Consider the following 27876-nt stretch of genomic DNA (forward strand, 5'->3'; position numbering starts at 1 on the left):
AATCTAAAAACATAATATTACGTTTTTGGCGCTCAACGGTTGGCGAGCAAACACGTAATATTACGTGATTGGCGCTGAAAGTGTTAAGGCCTTATACCACTGCTCTATTGAGAGCATTTTAACATACTCCATCACAGCATGGTACGCAAACTGCACCGAAAATTTTAGAAAATCCCTCCAGAGAGTCATAAACACCTCCCAAAAAATCATCGGTCACCCCCTGCCCACACTGGATGACATCTTCAGAACGCGCTGCCTCCGCAGAGCTAGCAGCATCCTGAAGCATGAAACGCACCCCTCTCACCACCTCTTCTCCCTGTTGCCATCTGGGAGGCGATACAGGGCCTTCAAAGCTGCAGCTCCAGGATGCAGACCAGCTTCTTCCCGAGAGCCATCACTGAACTGAACAATCACCCACATTGCCAATTACCAATTGCCACCACATCTACACTTGTATGTGCAATATGACAGATGTTGGGACATGTGTAATAATTAAGGCTGTCAAAGTTAACGCGTTATTGCCCGATTCTATTAACGCCACTATTTTTTTTAACTCACAATTAACTTTTAAGAAATATTATAATTCTTTTTGTTTTTTACTTTTTTTTTTTAACTGGGCTTCACTCGGGTGTATTATTGATGCTCTCATTGATACTATGTTTGTTTATGAAGTGTGTGTGAGTGTGTGTGTGTGTGTGTGTGTGTGTGTGTGTGTGTGTGAGATATATATAGAGAGAGAGGGGGGTGAGAGAGATGAGGAAGGGGCAAGAGAGAAAGAGAGCTAGGAGAGTGTGTGTGTGAGAGAGAGGGGGGGGGGGTGATTACTCAGCCCTTGTGTGGGTGAATGTAACAAGTTCCTAACGTTTTCTTTCCCCTATTATTTCATGCACACTTTATTCATTGTTTTAAATTATTATTTTCTTTTAAGTTATTTTGTGCATCACTCCATTTTGAATTTGATGCAAATTTGCAATGCATGAGGGTCATCCTTTTGTGTTAAATGGCTGCATAAAGCAAGCATTTGTTGACTCTCATGTTGATAAGAGTATTAAAACTTGGACCTTGAAAAATATCCGTTTAAGGTAGATAAAAACTTTTTTTTTTTTTTAAATGCGATTAATTTGCGATTAATCGCGAGTTAACTATGGACAATCATGCGAATAATCGCGATTAAATATTTTAATCGATTGACAGCACTAGTAATAATGCAATAACGGTATTTGTTAACACATTAACTGCCACAGAGTTTCAGCATCTTATACCATTCTCTGCCAGTACTGTAAGTCTATGGAGATGTTCACCTTCTTTGCAGGGCTATAACTTTTTAAATTGTATTGCTAAATTGACATTACTATGGCCCATTCAACATCGATTATCTATCGTTCAGGATGTAGGAACGTTTTACTTTTTCATTCACACATTCATACGAAAATACCGTCTAGATTATAAATATGTTTTTATCGTTTTCTGCAGTAATTCCTAGAACGTGAGATATAGGCATAAATGTATATACATTATCAAATGCCGTTTGTTGCCGATCCACGCTATATTAAAAATTTCAACTGTACATGGTCCTAAACGTTATGACTGATCATGTGCGGGTGAACAGAGGGGGAGGGGGGGTCATTTATAATTCCGTGATCGTCGTTAAATGATTTATGTAGTATGGGTGATATATAGATCAGAGCAGTTTGCATGGATAATAATAAACAAAAACGCTGAAAGTCACGGCAGCCTCCTCTTACCGTTGGGCGATGACACTGGAGCAAAAAGATCCCAGTTATTTGATGGGGATCGAGGCGATCCATTTCCGGTTTGTATAATAATAATAACAGCCCAAATCATGTCGATTATTGAGTTATGGCAGCGATCGCTACACATGGACGTGTGTCTTGAGTCCCGCAACGTTAAGCGAGTGGCCGGACGTATTTAAGAGACGCACCGATATCCAACCGGCATTTCCGGTTTGGCAACTCGCCGATCATCCACCAGGTGGCAGTATTGAAGCGTTGCAGAGTTGTGCCGAGTCCCACAGCATCAGACCAGGGTCCGTGAGGGAAATATTAATACCATGGCGAAAAAATTAAATATGATCAAAATAACGTTGTACGCCGTGGATTGGCAGAATTCGCATGAACTTGAAACACGTCATACAACGTGAATGGCGCACAAAGTGTTAATGTGCAATATTTTCCGCCGTTTTTTTTTCTGCTGTGATGTTTTTGCAATGCTTTTACATACTGTATGTAGCAGAGGGTATGAGTGGGTACATGTTGTACTGACAATACAGTACAACAATCTCGTTGTACTGTATTGTGCAATGATAGTAAAGTTTTCTACTTCTACATTGAAAAGTCACCAATAGCCAGGAATGACCCATGTATGTATATTTAATTTCATGTATATATGCTAGGTTTTAGTGAGTCGTTCCATATCTTCATTGGGGAATGTCTGGGAGTGTTGCATATCTGGATTTTATGGTGGTTTTGTTTTAGTTTTTGTTCTTGGTCCGTTGATGTTTCTTCTTGACTGTGCACTGTGCAGCCCATGGGGCCAATGCCTTGCAATCTCGGGCTATATAAAAATAAATTTGATTTAGATTTTGTAGTGGAGCTAGTCTGTAAAAGTGGCCGATCTCCTCCTTAATGAATCGTTCAAAAATAAAAAGGGAGAGATTGCAATTGCCTGTGAGACTAATTGACTGGCATCTCGATGCATAACTATAGAAGGCGTGGAGGCATAATGGAAATGAAAAGTACTGGTCATTAAGACAATTATTCTATGCTGTACGTGTCCCACCTTGATTACGATAATTGACTTCAAAGTACTCCATTACCTGGTCCTACCCAGAGCCGAAAATGAGAGCAAATCTGATTTGGAACAGTTTGGGGAACGGGGGGGGGGGGGAGCAATTATTTTGTCCTTAATTACTCTCTCATGGGAAAAAATACATTTAAGTATTATAATGACTCATGCAAGATCTTTTTTTGTCAACATGACAAAAAAAACAGAGGGATTTGGTTTTTGGTTACTATTCTCAAACACAGCAAGGGAACGTCTCATACTAGGTCGGTCATACTTCCAACCGTGATTTCTCCCCCCCCCCCCCCCCCCTTTCTTTTTTGGAGTCCCTATAATTGCACCCACACTCGTACTGGAGGTCCACCATCAAGCCTTCCATTCATAAAGCTGGAAGTACCTCTTAGTGGCATATTGGGTTATTAAAAGGTTGAATCTGTGCCACAGTCACTTCACCAGCTCAAACGCTCTATCTTTAGAGACCACTTTCCACTCTTCCCACCGGCTTACAAACATCAACCTGCAATTATTTCCCTTCCCTTCTCCCCAGCAGCATGGCATCCTTAAATCACCGGGACCGGGTGGAGAGAAGAGACTCTGCAAACACACAGGCGTGTGTCAAATGAATCAACAAGCGGCACCGTCTTGAGTTGAGCATGAGGTTATAGCCAAGGTGTACATTATTATAATTTGTGACTGCCGCTACGTCAGTAGCCCTTCTTTGATATAAAATGCAACTCCGTAATTAGTAGGTGTGCAACGATAAAATAGAACCAACTGGGTAAATAGTAGGGGTATAATGATAAAATGACACCGGGTATTCCATCACAGTTGCGATTGGAGGATCAAGAAAAGAGGGCGGAGCTTGAGATTAAATTATGAGAGTAAATTATGACTACATACCGATGTACTGTAGTCGCATAATTGTGTTGCCGGATCGCAATATATCAGTGTGATATCGTCCACGTGTTACTGAACTTAATCTAATCATACCGTAGCAAAATCTGCAAACTATCAAGTCGTTGCCTTAAGAAGCAAGATCACATCATAGTAATGCCCAGGGCTTCCACCCCGCCACGTTATCTGTATGCCAGAAATAACACTTTATGCTCAAGAGATAATCACCATCCTGTCCTTGCTATAGTCATACCACATACGCATTCACACCTCAGTTGCCCAGTACAACAGGCCACTACTGTTGGCCACTGAGCAGTGGAACACTTGGGGGTTAAGTGCCTTGCATTTTTGTTGTACTGTACTTGTGCTGTATAATGATAATACATTTTAATCTAATCTAATGGGCTCTCATCAGTAACAGAGAACACACTCTGTTGATGCTGCCTTGATGCTTAAGCCATGAACTTCCCTCTGTATGTGAACTTCTCCCACTCTCTACAAGGTCTTTCCAGGACACACTACGTATATACATGTAGGTAGTCGGGTCACAGATAAATAACACAGCAGCCACATTTAGATAGGGAGGGAGTGATTGATGGAACACGCCAAATTCTTCAAATAAAAACCCTTGTCATGCCACTAAGTGGTCAATGCTGCTTTCATGGTCAAACGCAATAGGGTGCTTGGTGCTCACAAAGTTCCTAAAACTGTTGACTCCACCCCCCACAACTCTATCATTTAACAAAAAGGGTTTACCAAAGATGCCCAGGGCTCTGCTGGCATCCTTCCGTGGTCCGTTAAAACCTAGAGACTGCTGGTATGACGTGCCGAAAACAGTTCATTAGGTTTCATTAAACCATAGATACTGGAGAGCATTGCACACCATAACCTGAATAGAATTGTTAGGGTTGATTAGGATAAGGGCAGTAAAATCAATGTCTGAGTAGGTACCGCTGGTGATGTTGTAGGAAAACAACACGTAACAACAACAACTGTGTAACGACAACTGTGTAACAACAACTGTGTAACCAACGACAACTGTGTAACAATTGCTACATGCTTCAGGTCATCAAAAGACACTGTTGAACGTGTGTACGTGTGAGAAAAATCAGTAACAGGTTTCTCAGGAAACAATGTTTTATGTCCTAATAGAGTTACCAACACACACGATGCATGCTGATGGAGATGAAGCCTGGGCCAAGTTGCCAACCAATTTAACAGGTCTGAGAGCAGAAACTCAACCCTGCCCCCTGGTGGTATTGTCTTGTACTGTGGCTGATTGATTGATTGATTGAAAACTTTATTAACAGATTGCAGAATGGGTACAATACAGTACAGCTCAATACACACAATTGTTAAGGGGATGCAGACCAGAGAAAGACTTTCGTCTTGTTTCCACCAGGGTCCCCCAGGCTGCCCGGAGCATGTCGCTTCACAGTTCACACAAGCCATGTCACCTACATGATTTCTGACGTTCACAACAGTTAAACAGACCGATCTTTTGATACTACACTGAATTAAAAAGGGGGAAAACCTTTGAATTGTAGCTCTGAAACACGTTCATATGACTTAGGAGATTTTGGTCTGAATTCATGTATAATCACTACAGTATTGTACCATATTCATAAATAATTAATTGCAAAAAGGCAGATTCTGGTTTGGATTTACAAGTTTTAATGTAAAAGTTCAGGCGCACATTATGAGTCCAAATGTGAGTAAATTAATTTTCAATATCTTTGTTCTCTACATTTAAGCTGTTCCCTTATTCACACCGACTGGAATGCCCAAACCCAGCAATGAATAGGTTTGTTTTCCCTTAAAAGTTGGCAAAGATATTGATGTTTACCAGAAACGTACACACACACACACACACAACACACACACTCTTTTCGGTCAGAGTCAGACTCTTTTACTTTTCCAGGAACACGCGCAGTCAGTCACACAACTATTTTTGTAGACAATGAATCCACTTAAATATTGCAAAAGCACCTGTGTTTGAGCCGTTTTAAAATGCAGGTTAAAGAAACAAAAGCTCACATTTAACCATCCCAAATCATCAGTCATAAAACACACGTGGCAATTAAGATGTCAAGTGCACGAGGGGATGTTAAGACGCGTAGATGTTAAAAGATCAACGTGCCAACACACAACCACAAAGCCAAGACGCGTCGGAAATTATACACAACAGAAAAGAGAAATATTAAAAAATAAAATAAAAATACAAGTCACCTAAAAGGAATTTCAAAGGGTTCCCGCCTTTGATGCTTCTCCACAGAGAGAAACAGAGGGGGAGGAAGAGAGAGAGAGAGAGGGTGGGAGAGAGAGAGAGAGAGAGAGAGAGAGAGAGAGAGCGAGCGAGCGAGGAGTGAGGGGCCCGCCCAGTGTTAAAATGATACGAGAGGACTATCATCCCAAAGTGTCATGCCTTCTGAGGACATGGCACCCCTCATTAAAGATGACATCAGAGGAGGGAGGGGCCTCCGTCCTAGGTAGATTGTGCGTGATGCTGGGGACCGACTTGGTATAAATACCACGAGCCCAGTGCCCTGGAGAACAGCAGCAGGAGCACCGACAGCCTCCAACCTTAAGGATATACAGCCCTGTACCGGAACAGCAGCCTCCTGACCCCACTGTTCTTGTGGAGCATAAACCTGCTGGTAGGTGTGACTTCCTCTTGCCGCGGGGGTTCTCAGACGCGTGCTTTGGCCTTGTTGCCTGGCAACAAGCGTTCTCCCACAGAGTAGGAAAGGCTAGTAGGTATTGATGGTGGGCTTGAAGTTGGCGACTGCCCTTAAGACTGGTCTGGCACGCTAAGGCTGGGTTTCCGGAGAAGATAGATTTTTAACCCAATTAGACCCAAATATGGTCTTCTGTCATTATAGAAGAAATATGAAGGAAACTCAGCTCTAAGTAGCACATGCTTATGAATTGGCTTTTCAGTTCCTGTGTGAACCCAGCTATAGTCATGGAAAGCTAAAGACCACTTTTCAGGGTTCACTTGGTGACGAGACAACAGGCCAATGGGACATCGTCTTAAAGATTACATTGAAGGAAAGGAGTTTGGAAGTTACTCTTTTCAGCTCTCATTTTCCTCGTTAGAATAACTGTAGCCCTAACACCTGGTAGAACTGAAGGGGCGTGAAGACGTTCTCCGCGCTACTGTGTAATCATTTGTATGGGTTCCGATTACTGCTTCACAACAGAGACGCTAGTGATGATACAGTTCTTGTTGTAAATGTGATAATTTCTTTTACAGGTTTAGCTTCCGAAGATGGACCTGAGGATAACAAGCGTTCTCTTCGTCCTCCTGGCGCTGGCCGAGGCGACCCCACGCTACCATGTGGCCAAAGTGACCAAGAGCGCCTACCCCGTCAAGAGCACCCGTAAGTTGCAATCAATTATTGTAGAAACTTGCACGTTCATGTAGAAACTTGCTCTATTCACGATGAAATGTGCCTAATGTTCTGGTGGCAGTCTGAACTGAGGGGGCGACAGTAGCTCGGGAGGTAGAGCAGTCGTTTGGTAATCCGGAGGTTCCCGGTTAAATTCCCGCTCCTCCCGGGCAGCGCGTCGAAGTGTCCTTGAGCAAGACACTTGCTCCTCTAACTGCTCCCGATGAGCAGGTTGGCACCTTGCATGGTCACCTCGGCCGTCGTTGTGTGCATGGGTGAATGTGAGGAACAAATTGTAAAGCGCTTTGGATAAAAGCGCTATAATAATGCACCATTTACCATTTTTATTTACCACAACGACGATAAGGATGCGAGACAGTTTAGTGATCAAACTTCAGCCCAGCACGTTAGGTAAATGGCAGCAGCAACAAGGTAAACACACAATTAGCTAATCCATAATTTTGATACACAGAATCAAAACAACACTCGGGCCAACTTGAGTAGAACAAAGAGTAGCAGATGAAAGATGACAGTTACAGTGCATTATCCTTTTATAAAGTTCATCCTTCAAGACCTAAACTTGTGACATAATGATGTTGCAAAGCAAGACAACAATCAGATTCATAAAACTTGAGAGCAATGGAGCATAGTAACTAAGCACATGAAGGTAAAGATATTGAACAACCTAAAAGCCTAATGTGCTTGTATCTTTTGAATTAATCTCTGGAAAAAGACGTTAAGAATTCCATGCGTGATGTCTCATCAGTTCCATCTACCTTAAATATCCAGTACAATGATGTTGTAATTCAATCACAAATTGCTTATTGTGGAATGTTAATGTCATAGATATAATCTTTTCAGCTTCAGGTGTATCTAGTGTTTTAGGTCACCCTCTCTGAGCACAGCTGAGGGGGTGTGGCCTTCTGTTCACTAGACACTATAGATGCACCGCTTTCCTCAGACTCTCACTCAGCTAGATGTGACTGATGGGCCAATCAGAGCAGCTAGATGTGACTGGGGGGGGGCAATCAGAGTAACCTGCGTGTATTATGCAATATTTCAAAGAAAGCTTTATTTCTTTATTTCAGATCCCCATTAGTCACTGCCTCAGCAGCGACTATTCTTCCTGGGGTCTGGATACAAACATATACAAATTAAACAAGAATAATCTAATTGGATATCTGAAATGGCTCGTTTTGCTGATATCCAGGGGGATAGAGATCAACGGGCTTTAGTCATCATTTTCACAACAGTTCTAACATTTTAGGAAATATTTACATATACCTTGTGTAAAAGAAAAATGCAACAGGATTGAAAAACAGGATTTTCATTGTACTGAATCTTTAAATAGTGACATGACTTAACCGAGTCAATACACTATTTATATTGCCACAGTAAAATCTTAGAGGGTCTGGCACTGACTTATCTGTGATTAAAAATAAATAAAGAATAAATAAATAAATAAATGAGAAAAAATAAAAAGAGATGTATGGGATATGGTGGCCCTCTGCAAATGTTTAAGACCCACGCAAATAAACACACAATCCTTGGATGAAAGGATATAAGCTATTCTCATCGCCAACCTTTCAGTAGGAGCCATTCTTACGCAACCGAGCTGTCTGCAAATGTGAGAGCCAATGGCAATTGCCATTTTTGTATGCTTCATAAAAAAGCATCAAAGCAGCACTTGGGAGTGGAACTCATTAGCCGACATAGTACACTGCAAAGAGGTCAGTGACTGGCAAACCTGACGTTTATTTTCACACAGAACAATGTTTTTTGGGGGTCAACTGTTGAAAAAGTTTAGTTTTTTTAGGGGTTTTGATGTGGGTTTTAATGACCTATGTGCTTCACTGTAAAAATAAATGAAACTTTTCCACACAAGTCAACAATGACATTCAGATTTGAAAAATCTCCAAAACAGATGTCAGTGCGTGGTAACAGGCACACCCTAACAAACCACTCTGTGGTGTTCAAATGAACTGCACCACACACACACAGAAAGGAAAAAAACAGATAAAGTGGAGAAATACTTTTCAACATGTTTGCCACCAGATAGTAATCCTCCTTACTTGGCCAAACAGACCACGCCTTAAAAACACACTAACTGCATCTCGCTTCCGTATCCGAGATTGTATCTCTACAAATAAAGATGTGCCATGGAAATAGAAAAATTGTCTGTGCAAAAATTCTAAGTAAATGAATTCCGAGATATATGAAATATATAATGTATATAGAAAAGGGAATACTGAACACTTCAGAAAGAACAATGCAGCCATGGTTCAGCCAGTGGTTAGGCAGCTGTGTTGACCACCGTCAGTATCCTCACCTCCTGTCTGTGGGCTTTCTGGCTGCCAAACAGTACACTTCTGGCACACAGTTCTCCAATGGGGCTTTTCATTGTGGCTTGCAAATTACAGCCCAGTCCATGTTGTTCTCAAAGCAGTGCTTCAGAAGAGAAAACAATACTATATGCCTCTTTCATATGATGATGATGATGATACTTTACAACATCCATTTTAACATAAATATTGATGACACTTGGTAGTAACGGCATAACACATTCCCACATGTACTGCACTGCTGACGATGTAAATATGCACATAATATTGGATTATACAAAAATGATCCACTGTGATTCCATTCTGGAACTTTATCAGTGATAAAGCAGTTCAAACTGGGAGGGGGGGGGCAAGGTTCTGATTTAAAAGGTCACAGATTAAAATCTAGTCTTTAACTAATGTTGTGTTCATAGGTGTATAAAGTGTGTGTTTTGGTAGTTCTTAGCCTACCTTTCACACTGCCATTGATGTTGAAAAGGGTTGAAAATATGCTCCATGAAACATGAAGGTCACTAGACATAGGTAATTTACCCTTGTGAAAATCACTGCATTATTTATTTGAGCTAATGTTACTGTATGACTCTACTACAAGCTATTCACATTTGTGCAGCAACCAGAGTTAATAACAAGCGCACCCAACTGAATGAGGAGGTTTGAGGAGCAGGGCTTGTAGTAGAGTGTTAGCAAAAGTTAAACAACTTTTTCAGAAGGATGAATTACCTACTCCTAGCTACTTTCAAGTCTCATGGAGTATTTTACAGCCCCATTTCAACATCATTGGCAGTGTGGCATTTGGCATTTACTAAGATAAGCCAATATCAACTAAAAGACACAACATATACACCTGCCAACACAACATTTGTTAAAGGCTGGGACAATCTCTAGTAATGGCGAGAAGTAAAGAATGTTGGTCCTTTAAGGATGAAGTGAAAATTGGAAATTGGAGAGATGCTGATGTCGCACACTGCTGATTCTCCCCATAAATGTTGCTATGCTTTTAACTCCCAATTGTCCCATCTCAAACCATCTTTTCTTGATTCTCCAATCACAACTGTTGCTTTCCTCTGACAAACCTGTGTTACATGAAAATGGTTACTAGCAGAAAACTGTTCTACTGGACTGTTCCTTGGTGTATATGCCTGTAAATACTGTATGAGTGTGTAGCAAGAAATATATTGATGACCATATTGGAATAGCTATAGGTAATAAGGTATCCTTTAACAAGCCTCATGAATGTAATAATTCTAATTATATTTATTTACTTTGTGATAAATTAACAGCAGTCATAATCTCGCAGTCCCTACAAGAGAAGCTCTGACAATTGACCATATTCACACAGGCCATTTTGCTCTTATTTCATGCTCAGGTTGGGATTTCTTTCCACAGTCCACCCTGTTCCTAGGTGGAAATCTGTTCCTAAGAAATCTGAGCATGACATAAGAGCAACATGGCCACCATGTAAATATGGTCAATTGAGATTGAAAAACATCTCCATTCTTAAAAGGGGCACTTAAAAACAAAGCTGATTTATTTATTTTTGCCCATAGTCTCACACACTCTAAAAACTCAAACTAAACCGTTTTGCACACATTCATTTAGTTATGCGTTACTGGACAGTTATTGGGAGTAAATTAGTTTGAATATGGCCACCAGTGATGTCATCTGGGACATTAAATCCTTGTGCTGTGATAATTACTGCTCAATTATATGATAAGGTAGCAGTCCCTATAAGACAAGCTATTGGTGTTTTTTCATCTACTGTACATAATTTCATGGTGCTGTAATTAACAACACACAAGGATTCAATGCCCAAGTCAAACATCAAACAAATTAACTTAAAACTGTTGAGTTTTTGGATGTGTGTGAGATGATGTGCAAAATAAATCAGCATTGTTTAAAGTTTGGTTCTCTGTAGCAAGGCCACACCTTTCTTCATATTTGTATTAGGAAAGTGTCTTTGAATAAATTACCTCTGTCTCAATAACAAACTCAACATAATTACACTGATCCTCTTCAGATATATACATTACTATACCCTCATTTGACCTCCGTGTATTTCCTCCCAATCTCCACATCGGGTAGCATAAAACGGGGTCAAGATGAAGTCAGACATCTTGCAGACCACTAAAACCTTCACCCACCATTTGGCAGTTCGGGAAATGAAAGGCTACAGTATAGTGTGGGAAAGTGAACCTGAAATGCACAGAAGCTGGGTTGCCGAGTCCCCACATGGCAGAGACATGTTAGCGTTACTGGGAACACACCCTGGTAGACCACTAGTGCCGTGGAGACTACCCTGAGAAAAAAGTGCTCTTCCCACAGCCTCTCTCTATAATCACAGGGGAGCAGTGTCCTATTGCTTTTAAATCAGGTTGTGGTCTTTTGGAATAGAATACCAGGCCTGAGGTTACTTGAGGACCAAGGAACCCTCTGTAACTAACGTGGATGGGCCCGAAAAGTGGAAAAAGGATGTGGAGAGAGATGATGTGGGATACAAATTTGCAAAAACCTTTATCTTGATATAGATGATCTGAATGGCATAATTCCTTGCTAGATACAAAGTTTGTTTTTTAACACACAAGTTTGGCTCAGATCTTCTCTCATGTGCACTGTATGAAGACACATTTATGCTTGTCCGATTGATGCTTGTATATCCCCCCCGAGACTGATTAGATATACAACTAAATAAATAACAAGTGATGCTCGACATTCATTACCATTACAAAATAAGGCACATCTATTAGATCCATGGGCTTTTTGACAATCCATTTATAGTATCAGGTGAACTACTGGATCATAAATAGAATGTGCAAGTGATATGGTACTGTATGCTTCAATGCAACAGAAAACCACCCATGAACATCAGATATCCATCCAACAATGTGACCCTGTACCATAATTAATTGACTTCTCAAATGCTGCCCTCTTTTCTTGATCCTCCAATCACAACTGTTGATTCCCTCGGAAAAAAACATTTGTTAGAGCAACATCAACAGTGATTGGAGGATCAAGAACAGAGGGCAGGTTTGGGATAGGTCAATTGTGATCATGTAACAGTTGTTTGCATCATATGTAACCATATCAATTGATTTTCCCAGCTGTTGTAGGCGAGCCAGGTCCGTATGGTCCCCCAGGCGAGGCAGGACCCATGGGCCCACCTGGCCCTCCTGGGAATAGCGCTGTGGGACAACCTGGACCCAAAGGACATCCTGGACCTGCCGGACCCGCTGGTCACACTATTGCTGGTAAACCTGGCGGACCAGGTAGCTCTGGAAAACCCGGTGGCAATGGACTTCCTGGTGCAACAGGCGCTACTGGTGCAACTGGACCGATGGGTGCCAGAGGGGCATCTGGTCCTGCTGGAAGTGCTGGACCTGCTGGATATTCCTCCGTTGGCAAATCTGGCCCACATGGTATGCCTGGACAAAATGGACCAAGAGGAGAGACTGGTCTGAAGGGACACCCTGGTATCCCTGGTCTGCCCGGCAACAAGGGAGAGAGAGGAATTGGTGCTCCTGGGGCTCAAGGAGCATCAGGACAAGTCGGCCCACAAGGTGCATCCGGTATGCCTGGCATCAATGGCGTTGGTAAGCCAGGTGCCACTGGCTACGCTGGGGAACCTGGTAAGAATGGCAGCCCAGGCAGAGATGGTGCTCCTGGTGCCACAGGTGTGCAAGGGCCAAAGGGCCACACTGGCGCCCCCGGGATTGGAGCATCAGGAAAGTCAGGTCAGAATGGTACCCCAGGTATGCCAGGACCCATCGGCGCTAAAGGTCCTCAGGGTCCAGCTGGTCAACCCGGTTCCCCTGGCATGCCAGGTGTTGGTAAACCAGGTTCCCATGGAATGCAAGGTGAGAGAGGCTCTCCCGGTACTTCAGGAACCACTGGTCAGAAAGGAGAGCCAGGCCCAACAGGTTACACTGGTCAGTCAGGTGGTCCTGGTTCTATGGGCCCAGCTGGTCCACAGGGTGCTAGAGGATTCCAGGGTGAAACAGGACCACAGGGACCTAAGGGTGACACCGGCATGGTAGGAGCACCAGGGCCTAAGGGAACCAAGGGTGACCCAGGAGCTCAGGGATTCTCAGGGAAACCAGGTAACCCCGGAGTGGCAGGCCCCGCAGGACTTACTGGTCACACTGGCGCTCAGGGTGCCATGGGTGAAAAAGGTCATCTTGGTGCCTCTGGTACCCCAGGTGCTATGGGCCCTGCAGGAGCAAAGGGACACACAGGACACCCTGGAGCACCAGGAAAAAGTGGTACCAATGGATACCCAGGGGCCGCTGGACCATCCGGTCCTTCAGGCCCAAGCGGTCCATCAGGGCTGAAGGGCCACCCAGGTCTTCCCGGGCCACCTGGCGCAGCTGGCATGCAATCTAAGGGAGTCTCTGGTCCCATGGGTCCTCCTGGAAATCCAGGAACCAGCGGTCAGGATGGTTTCCCAGGTGCTGCTGGACCTCCCGGCCCACCCGGCGCCCCCGGTGAGATGGCCTACCACCACGAGAAGAGCATGCCCATCAAGGCCCATGAGGTGGTGATGCCTCATCATGAGATGATGAAGGCCCCCATGTCTGCCTTCAGTGCTGTGCTGACCAGGGCTTATCCTGCTGCAGGAACCCCCATTCAGTTCGAACAGGTTCTGTACAACGGTGAGAACCACTATGACCCCCATAGCGGTGTGTTTACCTGCCAGATCCCAGGCCTCTACTATTTCTCCTACCATATGCATGTCAATGGCGCCAATGCCTTGGTGGCCCTTTACAGAAACGAGGAGCCTGTCATGTTCACCTATGATGAGTACAACAAGGGCTTCCTGGATCAGATGTCTGGCAGTGGTGTCCTTATGCTGAACGCCCATGACAGGGTCTTCATGCAGGCTCCTGATGAGGAGAGCAATGGTATCTTTGCTGCAGACAATGTTCACTGCTCTTTCTCTGGTTTCTTGATTGCCTCTACGTGAGTTCACAAAATAAATTAAATTAAACCTTAAATCCTTACTAAATATATGAACTACTCAGAGTAAAAGTCCAGTTTACAAAATGCCATTGATATTGTGTTCTCGCTTTAGAATAAAGAACATTTTGTTACAATTTCTACAAATTGTCTCAATCATATTTTAACAGGCAAGGTCAGAAATTTGCCAAAATGCTGAGGAAATGGTGGGGTTTAATGACAATTTGGAATTCATGGTTCAACCCAATTGTTCTTTTCCAACAACAATATGTATATGTGCCAGTAGTTTTAAGGAATCTGAGACAAAGGTTAAAAGATACTCAAACTGGTGCTCTACAACTGCCTGTAACATTTACAGCTGATCTTTTATTTGTGTCTGTGTTTGACAAATGTCTGTCTTTGGAAACTTGTAACTGTAATATACATGCAAATGAAACCATGCTTGCTCAGATCAACACATTCTAGCAAGCACTGTGATGAGCAAAACACACAGAATGAGAAAGTGAACTCTGTCGAAACAACTATCTTCCAACGGATGTATCGGGTTATGTACAAATTATTGACCGAAAAAAGAATAAAGTTCCAGTTCCAAAATTAGGAATCATGTGTTGTTTGTGTTTGTTTATCAGTGTGTGTGTGTGCGCGTGCATGTGCGTGTGTGCGTGTGCGTGTGTGTGTTAGAGAGAGAGAAGAGAGAGAAAGAAGAGAGACAGAGACTCTGTGTTTTATGCATTAGCCTTATTAGTTTGTTCCAGTGGATTAGATTATATTCTAATGTATTGTCATCATACAGCACATGAGCACAAGTGCAGTACAATGAAACAAAGTTTGGCATCCAACCAGAGTGCAAATGTAGCAGTAAAGTAGAGCAATATACATTGTACAGGTGATTAAACTGGGTACAAAATATACAAATTAGTACTACCGAGTGTAGTGCTAATCAGATGTATGTATAGAGTTGTAGTAGAATATGTACAGTGATACAGATAAAGACAGTATGGTAGTAGTCATACTGTCCAGCAGCGTAACTAGTAAGAGTAGGATATGTACAGATATAGATATAGTATCTAGTAGATATGTAAAAGGTCGATGTGCAGGTAAATACAAACAGGTGTGGATATGTACAGTATATTATGTGGTGAGCAGTGTTGTAGTCAAGTCACTAAATCTAGAGTCCGAGTCGAGTCTCGAGTCCCCAGTGTTCAAGTCCGAGTCCAAGTCAGAGTCACCAAAGAATAGTCCCCATTACCCTAGTCCGAGTCCAAGTCATCAAGGTTGAGTCCACTCCACTCTGGCAGTCAAAGAGCTGACATACAAATAAAAAAAAGTCTACATTAAACATAAATGATACAGCGGTCACCATTTCAAAGGGGGTTTATTTACTTTGTGACACAATAGCCAAACAAATGCACTAGCCATCAATATCTTATGCCAATGATTAGGGCCTATTACAAAAATAAAAATAAAAGAATAACTGTATTTATCCATTAACAAGTCTGCAGAATGAAGACTAAATGCAGTCAATGCTCGAGTCCAAGTCCAAGTCATCAGTGCTCAAGTCCAAGTTGAGTCACAAGTCCTGAAAATCAGTCCTTCTGAATATCAGGACTCGAGTACTACAACACTGGTGGTTAGAAAAAAAAAAAAAAAAATATATATATATATATATATATATATATAGAACCTATATTCTATACATATATATATACAGCAGTATAGAAGAATATAGGTTTAAATCAGATGGGTTTGTCAAACCAGCATCTTCATTTCATAGTCGTTAGGCTAAGCATGGCCCTGTAGGTGTGAGATTCCTAGCCATAAAAAAAGAAAAAGCTCTGAACACAATCATATCCATAATTTCTGCCAACCATCACATATATTTTGAATAAAATATACATACCTTTAAATGCTGAAGTGTTGTAATTGTGATCAATGGCCGCTACCATGTCTTTCCAAAAGTCTGAATTCACTTCATTCCCACGCTGTTCACAAAAAGACGGAAAAACAATAACATTGTGAATTTTTCCCCCCCTCAGACGTGAACGCTTTCACCAGTTATCAATGAAATTTCTTATATTTTACCTTGTGCAACATATCCACTACCCTTCCAGAGAGAAGAGCCCCGGGTAGATCAAAGTAGTTGTCATATAAATAGTACTTTGCTGCAGAGGAGTAAAACAAAACACTTTTGATGAAATGTTAAGTATAATAAGGAAAATTGCAGGAGATAAATATTTCACTGTAAAATCCTTAAAAGGGGCACTTCACCAAAAAGCAATGCTGATTTATTTTGCACACATTCATTTCAGCTCAATCAAATGATAAGGTCACAGACAGTCCATAATACAAGGCATAGCTATTTTTTCATCTACATCATTGCATGGTGCTGTAATTAACACAACACAAGAATTCAATGCCCCCGATCACTGGTGGCCATATACAAACTAATTTACTCTTAATAACTGTCAAACTAAAGGAATGTGTGCAAAACTGTTTTAGAGTTGTTGGATGTGTGTGAGATTATGTGGTAAATAAATCAGCATTATTTTTTGGTGAAGTGCCCCTTTAAAAATCTACAATAGCATACAGGACATCCAGGAGCATCCAGACGTCAACCAATGACGCTGAAGAGAAGTACATACCAGATCTTGTAAAGGAGGTATTAAGGCTATCGAAATGCTTCCATTCCCTTTTCGGACCATAATGTTTGATGATCTCTTCTGTGCTGAGGTCATTGGTTCCATGGGTTGCTCTAATCAAGCAAAAATGCAATTGTTATATTATGCTTGTCTTAACGATTACCAGTCCAAGAAAAACATTACATTTGACATGACATGACGTAAACATTTCTGGTAGAATACTAAATATGATATACATATATATATATATATATATATATATATATATATATATATATATATATATATTAGGGGTGTAAAGGTACACGTATCCGTACCGAACCGTTTCAGTGTGTACCGTACCGTACCGAACGGCTGTATTGTGTACCGAACGAATACAACGGTATGTTAACCGCCCACCGGGGGCTGTTTTTTTCACAATCTAATATAATTATTATAATTTTTTCTTTTCTTTACAAGTCGATTATTAATTTCAATATAGAATATTCATTGACAGCCCTACAAGTACAATTAGTTACTGCACACTGCACACTACACCCCTGAGTGGAGCCAAACTTTCCCCCACTGTACCGAAAACCCGTACCGAACCGTGACTTCAAAACCGAGGTACGTACCGAACCGTGGTTGTGTACCGTTACACCCCTAATGTATATATATATTCCTTAATTATACACCTTTTACGACAAAGGAGTTATACCTGAGAATAGCTTGTGTCAGCTTTCAGTTCAATGGGTTGACTAAGTTAAAGGGGCACTTCACCAAAAAACAATAGATTTATTTTGTACATGTCACACACATCCAAAAACTGCACACGTTCATTTAGTTTGACAGTTATTGAGAGTTAATGAGTTTGAATATGGCCACCAGTGATGTCACCGGGGACATTGAATCCATGTGTTGTTAATTACAGCTCAATTAAATGAAGGTAACTAATTTACTCTCAATAACCGTCAAACTAAATGAATGTGTGCGAAACTGTTTGGAGTTTTTGGATGTGCGTGTGTGATTATGTACTAAATAAATCGGCATTGGTTTTGGTGAAGTTCTCCTTTAACGAACACAAGATTACGGAGGTTCCCGGTTCGATTCCTGCTCCTCCCGGGCAGCATGTTGAAGTATCCTTAGGCAGGACACTTAACCCCTAATTGCTCCTGATGAGCGGGTTGGCACCTTGCATGGTTGCCTCCGCCGTCGGTGTGTGAATGTGTGAGTGGATGGATAAAATGTGAGTAACAAAAATTGTAAAGCGATTTGGATAAAAGCGCTATAAAAATGCAGCCATTTACAATTTAGTGAAAGGGTTACACCTTCTGTAGTGTGGTAGTGAAAGAGTTAACCCTTTGCAGTGTGGTAGTGAAAGGGTCAACCTTCTCTAGTGTGGTAGTGAAAGGGGTAACCCTTTGTAGTGTGGTAGTGAAAGGTTTAAGAGAGCAAGATTGCAACATGGGTTCTACCTGGGTGGGGTTTGTGTAAAAGGGTTTATGGTGGACCTGTGTTAAGAGATTGTGTAAAAGGGGTACAAGCGCCCACTTGATCTCACCGTAAGACAGTTCCGTCTTCAGCCAGTTTAACCAGGTTACCATCCTCAAGATCAACCACCAGCCCTTTAAAACTGGACACAAAAATTAACACATTCTCATACCGTCATCAGTGACCGTCATCCTGACTGCTGTCCCAGACAGTCATCAGAATATGCAGATGCCAGCATATTGAAGGGGATTTTTGTTATTATATTATTTTAATTGTATTTCTTTTTTTTTTATTCAATGTGTAAAATATAATAGCATTGTACAAGTTGCACAGCAAGTCCTCACTGAAATCCTGAGCCAGTTCCAGTCCTGCAGCAGAGAATGAGACAGGTTTCATGTTTTGAGAGCTGGGTCAGGATTCACTGATTAGAGAGGACTGGCTGGCTTATATGAAGATAACAAATCACATGGCTAATGCTGCACAAGCCTCCCGATCCCAGTCTTTGAGTCCATTGAAATGGTCAACACCATGTGCTATTTGCCATTTGACATGAAACGCATGTCAACTCAACTCAAGCTGTCAAAAAAGGCCCTATTTATTTTGATAGCTGCTTCGTTTTTTGTCAGAGAAAATGTCTGTGTGTGTGTGTGTGTGTGTGTGTGTATGAGCGGCATCTCTCCTATAATTTTCATAAGTTGGCACCTGTGAGAGTAACTCTTTGCTGTCCCAAAGATGAACCAATATAACAAGCATCGGCAAAGTTCTGGTTTCTGAATAACTGCAGCTGAATAAGCCATCGCAAAAATCTTCATACGTAGACGCTACATACTACACTCTGCCAGTAGCGCTTTCTAGCGTGAGAGCGTTATAGTCTAACTTCATATAATAATAACATGATCATATATGGCCAAAGAATACATTAAAGCTCTTCATGAAATACTGACTTCTACATTACATAGATTTCAGAAATATTTCAGCTATACCCAATTAAATCTGTCCAGCATCACAATATAAATATTAATTTCATCAGCCAATAGTCAACTGTAGATCTGAAAAGCTTCAAGAGGGGCATGCTTCTCTTAGTCAGTGATGCTTCTCTTAGTGATGCTTCTCTTAGTGATGCTTCTCTTAGTCAGTGATGCTTCTCTTAGTGATGCTTCTCTTAGTGATGCTTCTCTTAGTGATGCTTCTCTTAGTCAGTGATGCTTCTCTTAGTGATGCTTCTCTTAGTGATGCTTCTCTTAGTGATGCTTCTCTTAGTTAGTGATGCTTCTCTTAGTGATGCTTCTCTCAGTGATGCTTCTCTTAGTGATGCTTCTCTTAGTGATGCTTCTCTTAGTTAGTGATGCTTCTTTTAGTGATGCTTCTCTCAGTGATGCTTCTCTTAGTGATGCTTCTCTCAGTGATGCTTCTCTTAGTGATGCTTATCTTAGTTAGTGATGCTTCTCTTAAGTGATGCTTCTCTCAGTGATGCTTCTCTTAGTGATGCTTCTCTCAGTGATGCTTCTCTTAGTGATGCTTCTGTTAGTGATGCTTCTCTTAGTGATGCTTCTCTTAGTGATGCTTCTCTTAGTTAGTGATGCTTCGCTCAGTCAGTAATGCTTCTCTTAGTGATGCTTCTCTTAGTTAGTGATGCTTCTCTTAGTGATGCTTCTCTTAGTGATGCTTCTCTTAGTGATGCTTCTCTTAGTGATGCTTCTCTCAGTGATGCTTCTCTTAGTTAGTGATGCTTCTCTTAGTGATGCTTCTCTTAGTGATGCTTCTCTTAGTGATGCTTCTGTTAGTGATGCTTCTCTTAGTGATGCTTCTCTTAGTGATGCTTCTCTTAGTGATGCTTCTCTTAGTTAGTGATGCTTCGCTCAGTCAGTAATGCTTCTCTTAGTGATGCTTCTCTTAGTTAGTGATGCTTCTCTTAGTGATGCTTCTCTTAGTGATGCTTCTCTTAGTTAGTGATGCTTCTCTCAGTCAGTGATGCTTCTCTTAGTGCTGCTTCTCTCAGTGATGCTTCTCTCAGTCAGTGATGCTTCTCTTAGTGATGCTTCTCTGTCAGTAATGCTTCTCTTAGTGATGCTTCTCTCAGTCAGTGATGCTTCTCTCAGTGATGCTTCTCTCAGTTAGTGATGCTTCTCTCAGTCAGTGATGCTTCTCTCAGTCAGTGATGCTTCTCTTAGTGATGCTTCTCTCAGTCAGTGATGCTTCTCTTAGTGATGCTTCTCTTAGTTAGTGATGCTTCTCTCAGTCAGTGATGCTTCTCTCAGTCAGTGATGCTTCTCTTAGTGATGCTTCTCTCAGTCAGTGATGCTTCTCTTAGTGATGCTTCTCTCAGTCAGTGATGCTTCCCTCAGTGAGTGATGCTTCTCTTAGTGATGCTTCTCTTAGTCAGTGATGCTTCTCTCAGTCAGTGATGCTTCTCTCAGTCAGTGATGCTTCTCTCAGTGATGCTTCTCTTAGTCAGTGATGCTTCTCTCAGTCAGTGATGCTTCTCTCAGTCAGTGATGCTTCTCTTAGTCAGTGATGCTTCTCTCAGTCAGTGATGCTTCTCTTAGTCAGTGATGCTTCTCTCAGTCAGTGATGCTTCTCTCAGTCAGTGATGCTTCTCTCAGTCAGTGATGCTTCTCTCAGTCAGTGATGCTTCTCTCAGTGAGTGATGCTTCTCTTAGTGACTGATGCTTTGTGAAGTAGGTATAAAAACAAGCGAGAATGGTATACTGTGTTCCCATGATGCTAAATATTTCAGTGGTAATAGGCCCAAAGTTGTTAAATGCATGCAACGTGCACATAACATGGCCATGCACAGGGAGCAGTGAAGGTGAGTAGCGTTGAAGCTAACAACAGCATGTGTCTTACAGCTCTAGCTAGCTGCTAATGACTCACCAGAAATCCCAGGTAGCAGGGGTCAGGTTCAAGAGGTCTTTGTCATATCCTTTATGCTCCACCAGATACCTGGCAAAACTCTCATAGATCAACTGCAAAACATTAAAGGGTAAAGGAGATTAAAACAAGGCAGATAGCGTCTCACAAGACACTGCACCTCCTTAGAGCATTGGCAGCAAGATCGACAAGCGGGCAGCTAAAAACCAAGATAAGAAGAAGGCTGTGTGATGATGATGATGATGACTGGTGAAGTCAACCTAATGGCAGAATGTCAGCTCGATCTGTTTTGCCATTGAATGTCACACATAGACAGCAGGTGATTCCGCACTCCATTACAGATCAGGGGTCTGCTATGATTGTCGGCCTAACGATATTATTTTAACCCAAAGCTGTCCACTCTGCCGGTAGGCCTGTGAAACATGTAAATATATGAGCATCATCCTTAATAAATGTCGTTATAGCTGTGTGACTCATGCAGAGCGACTGCAGCAGTAATAGCATCGCATCACATTGCACATGCACACTCAAGGGCTAGTATCAGCTAGGAATTCAACAATAATTATTCATAACTACGGATCCATTTGGCACTCTCACGATTCGTTAAAATGGTATAGCGACAGTATAATCGTTATCCATTGGCTACATTGTAACTACAGTGTGTCGTTATTGTTAGTGATTCACGCTCGCGCTAGCTGCACAAGCTACAAACTCACCCTGGACGTCTCCTTCAGATGGTATCGGCAGAGTGTGTGGTCCAAATCAAAGCCAATAACATCACAATCTGCAAGGCTAAAATATTCACTCATTGTAGCAAAGGGAATTGTATTAAAATTAGGCTGTAGCCCACTTTACACATAAACTTGCGCACGCCTGCACAGCACAACTGATCTGTCAATGTCAATGACGACCGGGATCTGCAGCCTCCAATCTACTTGCTTCTACGGCAACACGTGGGCCGCTATAACAAGAGGAATGAGAAGCATCCATCTGCAGAACGTCAGCCCAGCACTCTCAGTCCCCGCGCTGTCAGGCCCCGCGCTGTCCAATAGGGTATATCTGCAGAGCCACAGAGCTCGGCGTGGACGGGTTTGAGGCGGGGCTTCGTGGCGTGGACAAGTATTGTGGCCTGGACAAGTATTTGTTGGAGTGCGCATGCGGATGAGGGGGAGGGGGGGGGGCTCTCTCGCGTAATAATACAGTATATACATAAACTGTACATTGGAAGAGGTCACCCCAGTCATCACACACATAATAAACCTCTCCATAAAACAGGGACACGTCCCCAAGGACTTCAAAATTGCGAGAGTAACACCCCTGCACAAAAAGGGCAGCAAATTAGACCCGGGTAACTACCGCCCTGTTTCTATCCTTACATCCATCTCGAAAGTCATGGAAAAAATAGTATACGAACAGATCGAAAAGTACCTCGCGGAAAAAAATCTAATCTACGAATTCCAATCTGGCTTCAGAACATCCCACTCCACTGACACATGCCTTCTCTACTTGAACGACCACATCAAACAAGAGGTGGACGCGGGCAAATACTGCGGCATGGTCATGCTGGACCTACAAAAGGCCTTCGACACTGTCAATCACACCATTCTGATTGACAAGCTAAAAGCAATTGGTTTTGATAGTTTATCAGTGAGCTGGATACAATCCTACCTGGAGGGGAGGGAACAGATGGTGGAAGTAAACGGTACACTATCCCCCCCCCTCACAGTGAGCTGTGGTGTTCCACAAGGAAGCATACTAGGACCGCTACTATTCCTAATTTATGCAAATGACATGTCGTCAGCTTGTGACTGCAACTTGTTCCTGTTTGCGGACGACTCAGCCCTGCTGGTCTCTGACAAGAACAAGTTACAGGTTGAAAAAGCCCTCAGCTCGGAACTAGGCAAAATCTGCATATGGCTCGCCGACAACAAACTATCATTACACATGGGCAAAACAGAGTCCATTCTCTTCGGTTCAAATAACAAACTCAGCAAGACCGACGGCTTCTCGGTTACAGTGGGTGACAATATTATCACAAGGAAAGATGAAATTACCTACCTGGGTTCCATCCTAGAGGCTAATCTTTCCTGTGACAAAATGGCATCCAATGTAATAAAAAAAGTCAACCAACGAACGCGATTCTTGTACCGGATCTCCTCTCTGGTAAACAAGAATACCCTGAAGACTCTAGCAGGAGCACTCATTCAAGGGTACTACGACTATGCTTGCACCTCATGGTACCAAAGCACCTCAAAGGCACTAAAAAACAAATTACAAACATCTCAAAACAAGCTAGTCAGACTACTACTTGACCTGACTCCTAGAACCCACCTCACCCCTGCCCACTTTGACAACCTAGGATGGCTTAGAGTAGACGACAGAGTACAGCAACTTGCAATGGGCCTGGTCTACAAGATACACTACGCGACCAAGGTACCCATGTACATGTCAAAATACTTCCCAAAGGTCAGTGAATACCACGATCACAACACCAGAGGGAGCTCCACAAATCATGTAAAACCCAGATTCGGCTCAAACAAGGGACTAAACACGTTTCGCAATTATGCCACATCAATGTGGAACGCCCTGCCTAAAGCTGTAAAGGAATGTGAATCACTACCCACCTTCAAAAACACTCTCAAAAAACACCTACGTGAGACTGCAATTCGAAACTGGCCCCTACAAATGTCCTAACCTAGTTGTACAGTAAATGACCAAGTAAGGCTTTGTCAATATTCCAATGTACAGTGTAAAATGTGTGTGTGTCCCCTTCCCAACCCCCCCCCCCCCCCCCCCCACCTCCAATGTACAGCCCTCACCCAACCCACCCAACCCCACCCCACCCAACCAACCTCCTCCAATGTACAGTTTCTATGCCAAATGTATATACACTCCTTTTCTGGACACTTTTGTATCACAAACAGTACTGTATTTGCAAATCTGATATGTCATAAATGTATAGATGTAGCAGTACTGTCTATCTGTATGTCATGTATGTCATATATGTTATGATGAATTGAAAATGGGGGACCCTGATGTAAACAAGACGAAAGTCTTTCTCTGGTCTGCATCCCCTTAACAATTGTATGTATTGAGCTGTACTGTACTGTACCCATTCTGCAATCTGTTAATAAACTTTTCAATCAATCAATCAGTCTACAAATATACAGCACTGTTTGTGATACAAAAATAGTAGAGTATATATAGTAATAATAGAGTATATACATTTGAGGGGGAATAAACTGTACTTTAGAGTGAAAGAAAAATGACATGTGAACAAGTATGTTGTGTGCCAGGTTAATGTACTCTACTATTTTTGTATCACAAACAGTGCTGTATATGTACAGTTTATTCCCCCTCAAATGTATATACTCTATTATTACTATATGCGAGAGAGCCCCCCACCCCCCCCCCCCTTATCCGCATGCGCACTCCAACAAATACTTGTCGTAAACGAGAGAGCGAGCGAGAGAGAGCCCCCCCCCCATCCGCATGCGCACTCCAACAAATACTTGTCCAGGCCGCGTCTATATTAATCCCCCGCTCAGACGCCGAAATGGAATACATGTATATTATCGCGACGCGATTCACTCGCAACGCCATAACGTTTTCCCTGTACATTGCAACGTTAACACAACGCAGCTGTCAACTGTACTTTACATATTATCCAAATGAGGACCACATGTACTTTACATATTATGGAATACATGTCAATCAATCAATCGCATACCTCTTAGGCCCCGTTTAGACGGAAACGCTAGCAGGTGAATCCGCAAAAATATTTTTGCAGATGTGCCTTTCGTTTATACGGAAACAGCGTTTTTACGGGGTGAAACCGCAAAAAAGTGAGACTACCTTCCAGGGTGGAATTCCTAGAAACGCAAAAGCTTTGCGATCTCGTCTAAACTATCAAAACGTATAAATCTGTTAAAACGATGACGAACGGGTTGTCACGGCTCTGGTCGCGCGTACTGCTTACGTCACAGGTAGCAGGTATGCGCCAGTAGCCGAGACGTAAACAAAGCAAGTATGTCTGACTATATCAACGGAGATCACTTGAAGGCTACATTGGCAGTACTTTTAAATACACAAGAATCTGTCCCGCCGCGGCGTGAGTGGACCCACTGTCTGTGAGTGACTCTGCTTTGGTGCAATCACATTCCCCATCCACAGTCTGCGAATCAAAGGCAGAGTAGGGCGGGTCTTCACAGCACGTCATGTGACATATGCGCCAATCGTGTGACAGCGGGTCTCCGTCGTTACAGCGTCGTCTGCACGGAGAATTCCACTCCAAAACGCTCGTCTAAACGTAAAATTAAAAGTGAAACCGCAAGATGACTTTTGCGGTTTCTGTTCACAAAACGCTCGTCTAAACGGGGCCTTAGTTAGCTCAGTTAGCTGCATGTTAGCTCCATGTTAGCTCAGTTAGCTCATGTTAGCTCAGCAGTTAGCTCATGTTAGCTCAGTAGTTAGCTTCATGTTAGCTCCATGTTAGCTCAGTAGTTAGCTCCATGTTAGCTCAGTAGTTAGCTCAGCAGTTAGCTTCATGTTAGCTCAGTAGTTAGCTTCATGTTAGCTCAGTAGTTGGGATAAAGGAGTCGGAGGCGGTGTATCGAAGTTGAACCTAATTCCTTTATTCAACAGCAACATAACAACAATGTCAACGTAGTCGAATCGATAGGTAGAATGATGTATCGAAGTTGAACCTAATTCCTTTATTCAACAGCAGCATAACAACAATGTCAACGTAGTCGAATTGATAGGTAGAATGAATGCTCGAGGCAGGAAGTGCTACACACAATATCGTCCGGGGGGAACTACTATTCCCAACAACAGTTCTGTGTGAATTATGTACAGTCACTACACAATCAATCAATCAATCATGTACCTCTTGCACGGCTGCGGCGCGGCGGCTGGCGTGGCTGAATAACAGTAGCAGTGATCGCCTGCTGCGTCCATCGCGTGTACCGTATTAGTATTAATAGCATATAGCAATAGCAATATATAGCAATAGCAATAGCATATAGTATTAATGTGATTGACCAGCGTTTAACGCGTCGCGTGTATACCGTATTAGTATTAATAGCATATAGCAATAGCAATAGCATATAGTATTAATGTGATTGACCAGCGTTTAATATGGCGCGTTCTGGCATCTGTGATTAGTGTTGAATGGGGGTCTCGCGTCGAACCAAGCGGCGACCTCATGCGCATGCGCGGCGAGCACCTGGGTGAAGGAAAAGGAAATGTGCATTACCGTACTGGCGTATGGCGAAGAATGCGGAAGCGCTCTTGCACTCTTCGGCTGGGATTAATATAGACGCGTCCAGGGCCCAGGCCACAATACTTGTCCACGCCACGAAGCCCCGCCTCAAACCCGTCCACGCCGGGCTCTGTGGCTCTGCAGATATACCCTACTCGCGCTGTCAGGCTCCTCAGGAATTTGCAATAGGGGATATCTGCAGAGCCACAGAGCCCAGGCGTGGACGGGTTTGAGGCGGGGCTTCGTGGCGTAGACAAGTATTAGTGGCCTGGACAAGTATTTGCACTACTGCGCATGCGGATGAGGGGGGGGGGGCTCTCTCGCTCGCTCCCTCTCTCGTTTACGACACACATGCACAACTTAACTTTTGTCTCGTTTACATAGACAGTAATGTTACATCTTTCGTCTCGTTTACATAGACAGTAATGTTACATCTAGACATTTATGACATACCAGATCTACAAATATACAGCACTGTTTGTGATACAAAAATATAGTAATAATAGAGTATATACATTTGAGGGGGAATACATTTACATTTAGTAATTTAGCTGACGCTTTTATCCAAAGCGACTTACAAGTTCTGTACGACAAGTCATCAGGAAGGGCACAACTCTCAAATCAGCTGAGTAACAATGTTCATAAAGTGTTGAGTGCTACAGTGTAGGTTAGTTTATTAGGACAAGTGCATGACAGTAAGGTTAGTTAGGGTTCGATTTTTTTATTTTTTTTTTTTTATTCAGATAATGGTTGAAGAAGTGCGTCTTTAGTCGACGGCGAAAGATTGGACGGGTTTCGGCTGTCCTAACTGGGGTGGGTAGTTCATTCCACCATTGTGGGGCAAGGACTGAGAATAGGCGACTTCTCTTTGATGACCCTCCCGGAGCTTGGATAGGAGTAGGAATAAACTGTACATATACAGCACTGTTTGAACCTGGCACACAACATACTTCACATGTCATTTTTCTTTTTGTGGAGACGAAGATGATGAGTACCAGTCTTCTCCTCAGACATATAAAATCAGTTTTTCAATCAAAAATAGTAGAGTACATTAACCTGGCACACAACATACTTCACATGTCATTTTTCTTATACAGTAGACCCCCCAGTACTTTGTGGAGACGAAAATGATGAGTACCAGTCTTCTCCTCAGACTGATTGATAGTATAAAGAACTGGCTAACAGACAGCAGAATACTAATAACATGAATACTACTACATGCACTAAGAATGCTCGATGCACTTCAGATGCCA

General features: G+C 42.5%; 2 protein-coding genes across 2 annotated transcripts in view; one reads left to right on the top strand and one right to left on the bottom strand.

Annotated features, from left to right (window-relative positions):
* Positions 1-22243, bottom strand: part of nt5dc1 (5'-nucleotidase domain containing 1) — a 119014-nt gene extending 96771 nt beyond the window's left edge. Inside the window, exons 1-6 of the mRNA XM_084315244.1 lie at positions 22077-22243; positions 21364-21455; positions 18560-18631; positions 17023-17132; positions 16463-16542; positions 16281-16362 (exon numbers count right to left, since the gene is read on the bottom strand). Of these exons, the coding sequence (XP_084171370.1) occupies positions 16281-16362; positions 16463-16542; positions 17023-17132; positions 18560-18631; positions 21364-21455; positions 22077-22169 (529 nt within the window). The 5' untranslated portion in view covers positions 22170-22243. The remainder of the gene's footprint in view (positions 1-16280; positions 16363-16462; positions 16543-17022; positions 17133-18559; positions 18632-21363; positions 21456-22076) is intronic.
* Positions 6207-14981, top strand: col10a1b (collagen, type X, alpha 1b). Its single transcript, XM_084315243.1, has 3 exons — positions 6207-6353; positions 6953-7079; positions 12529-14981. The coding sequence occupies exons 2-3, from the start codon at positions 6968-6970 to the stop codon at positions 14385-14387; spliced, it is 1971 nt and encodes a 656-aa protein (XP_084171369.1). The 5' UTR covers positions 6207-6353; positions 6953-6967; the 3' UTR covers positions 14388-14981.
* Positions 22244-27876: the final 5633 nt, after the last annotated feature.

The sequence above is a fragment of the Notolepis coatsorum genome, assembly GCF_963971535.1.
Source record: "Notolepis coatsorum genome assembly, chromosome: 5".
Classification (NCBI taxonomy): Eukaryota; Metazoa; Chordata; class Actinopteri; order Aulopiformes; family Paralepididae; genus Notolepis; species Notolepis coatsorum.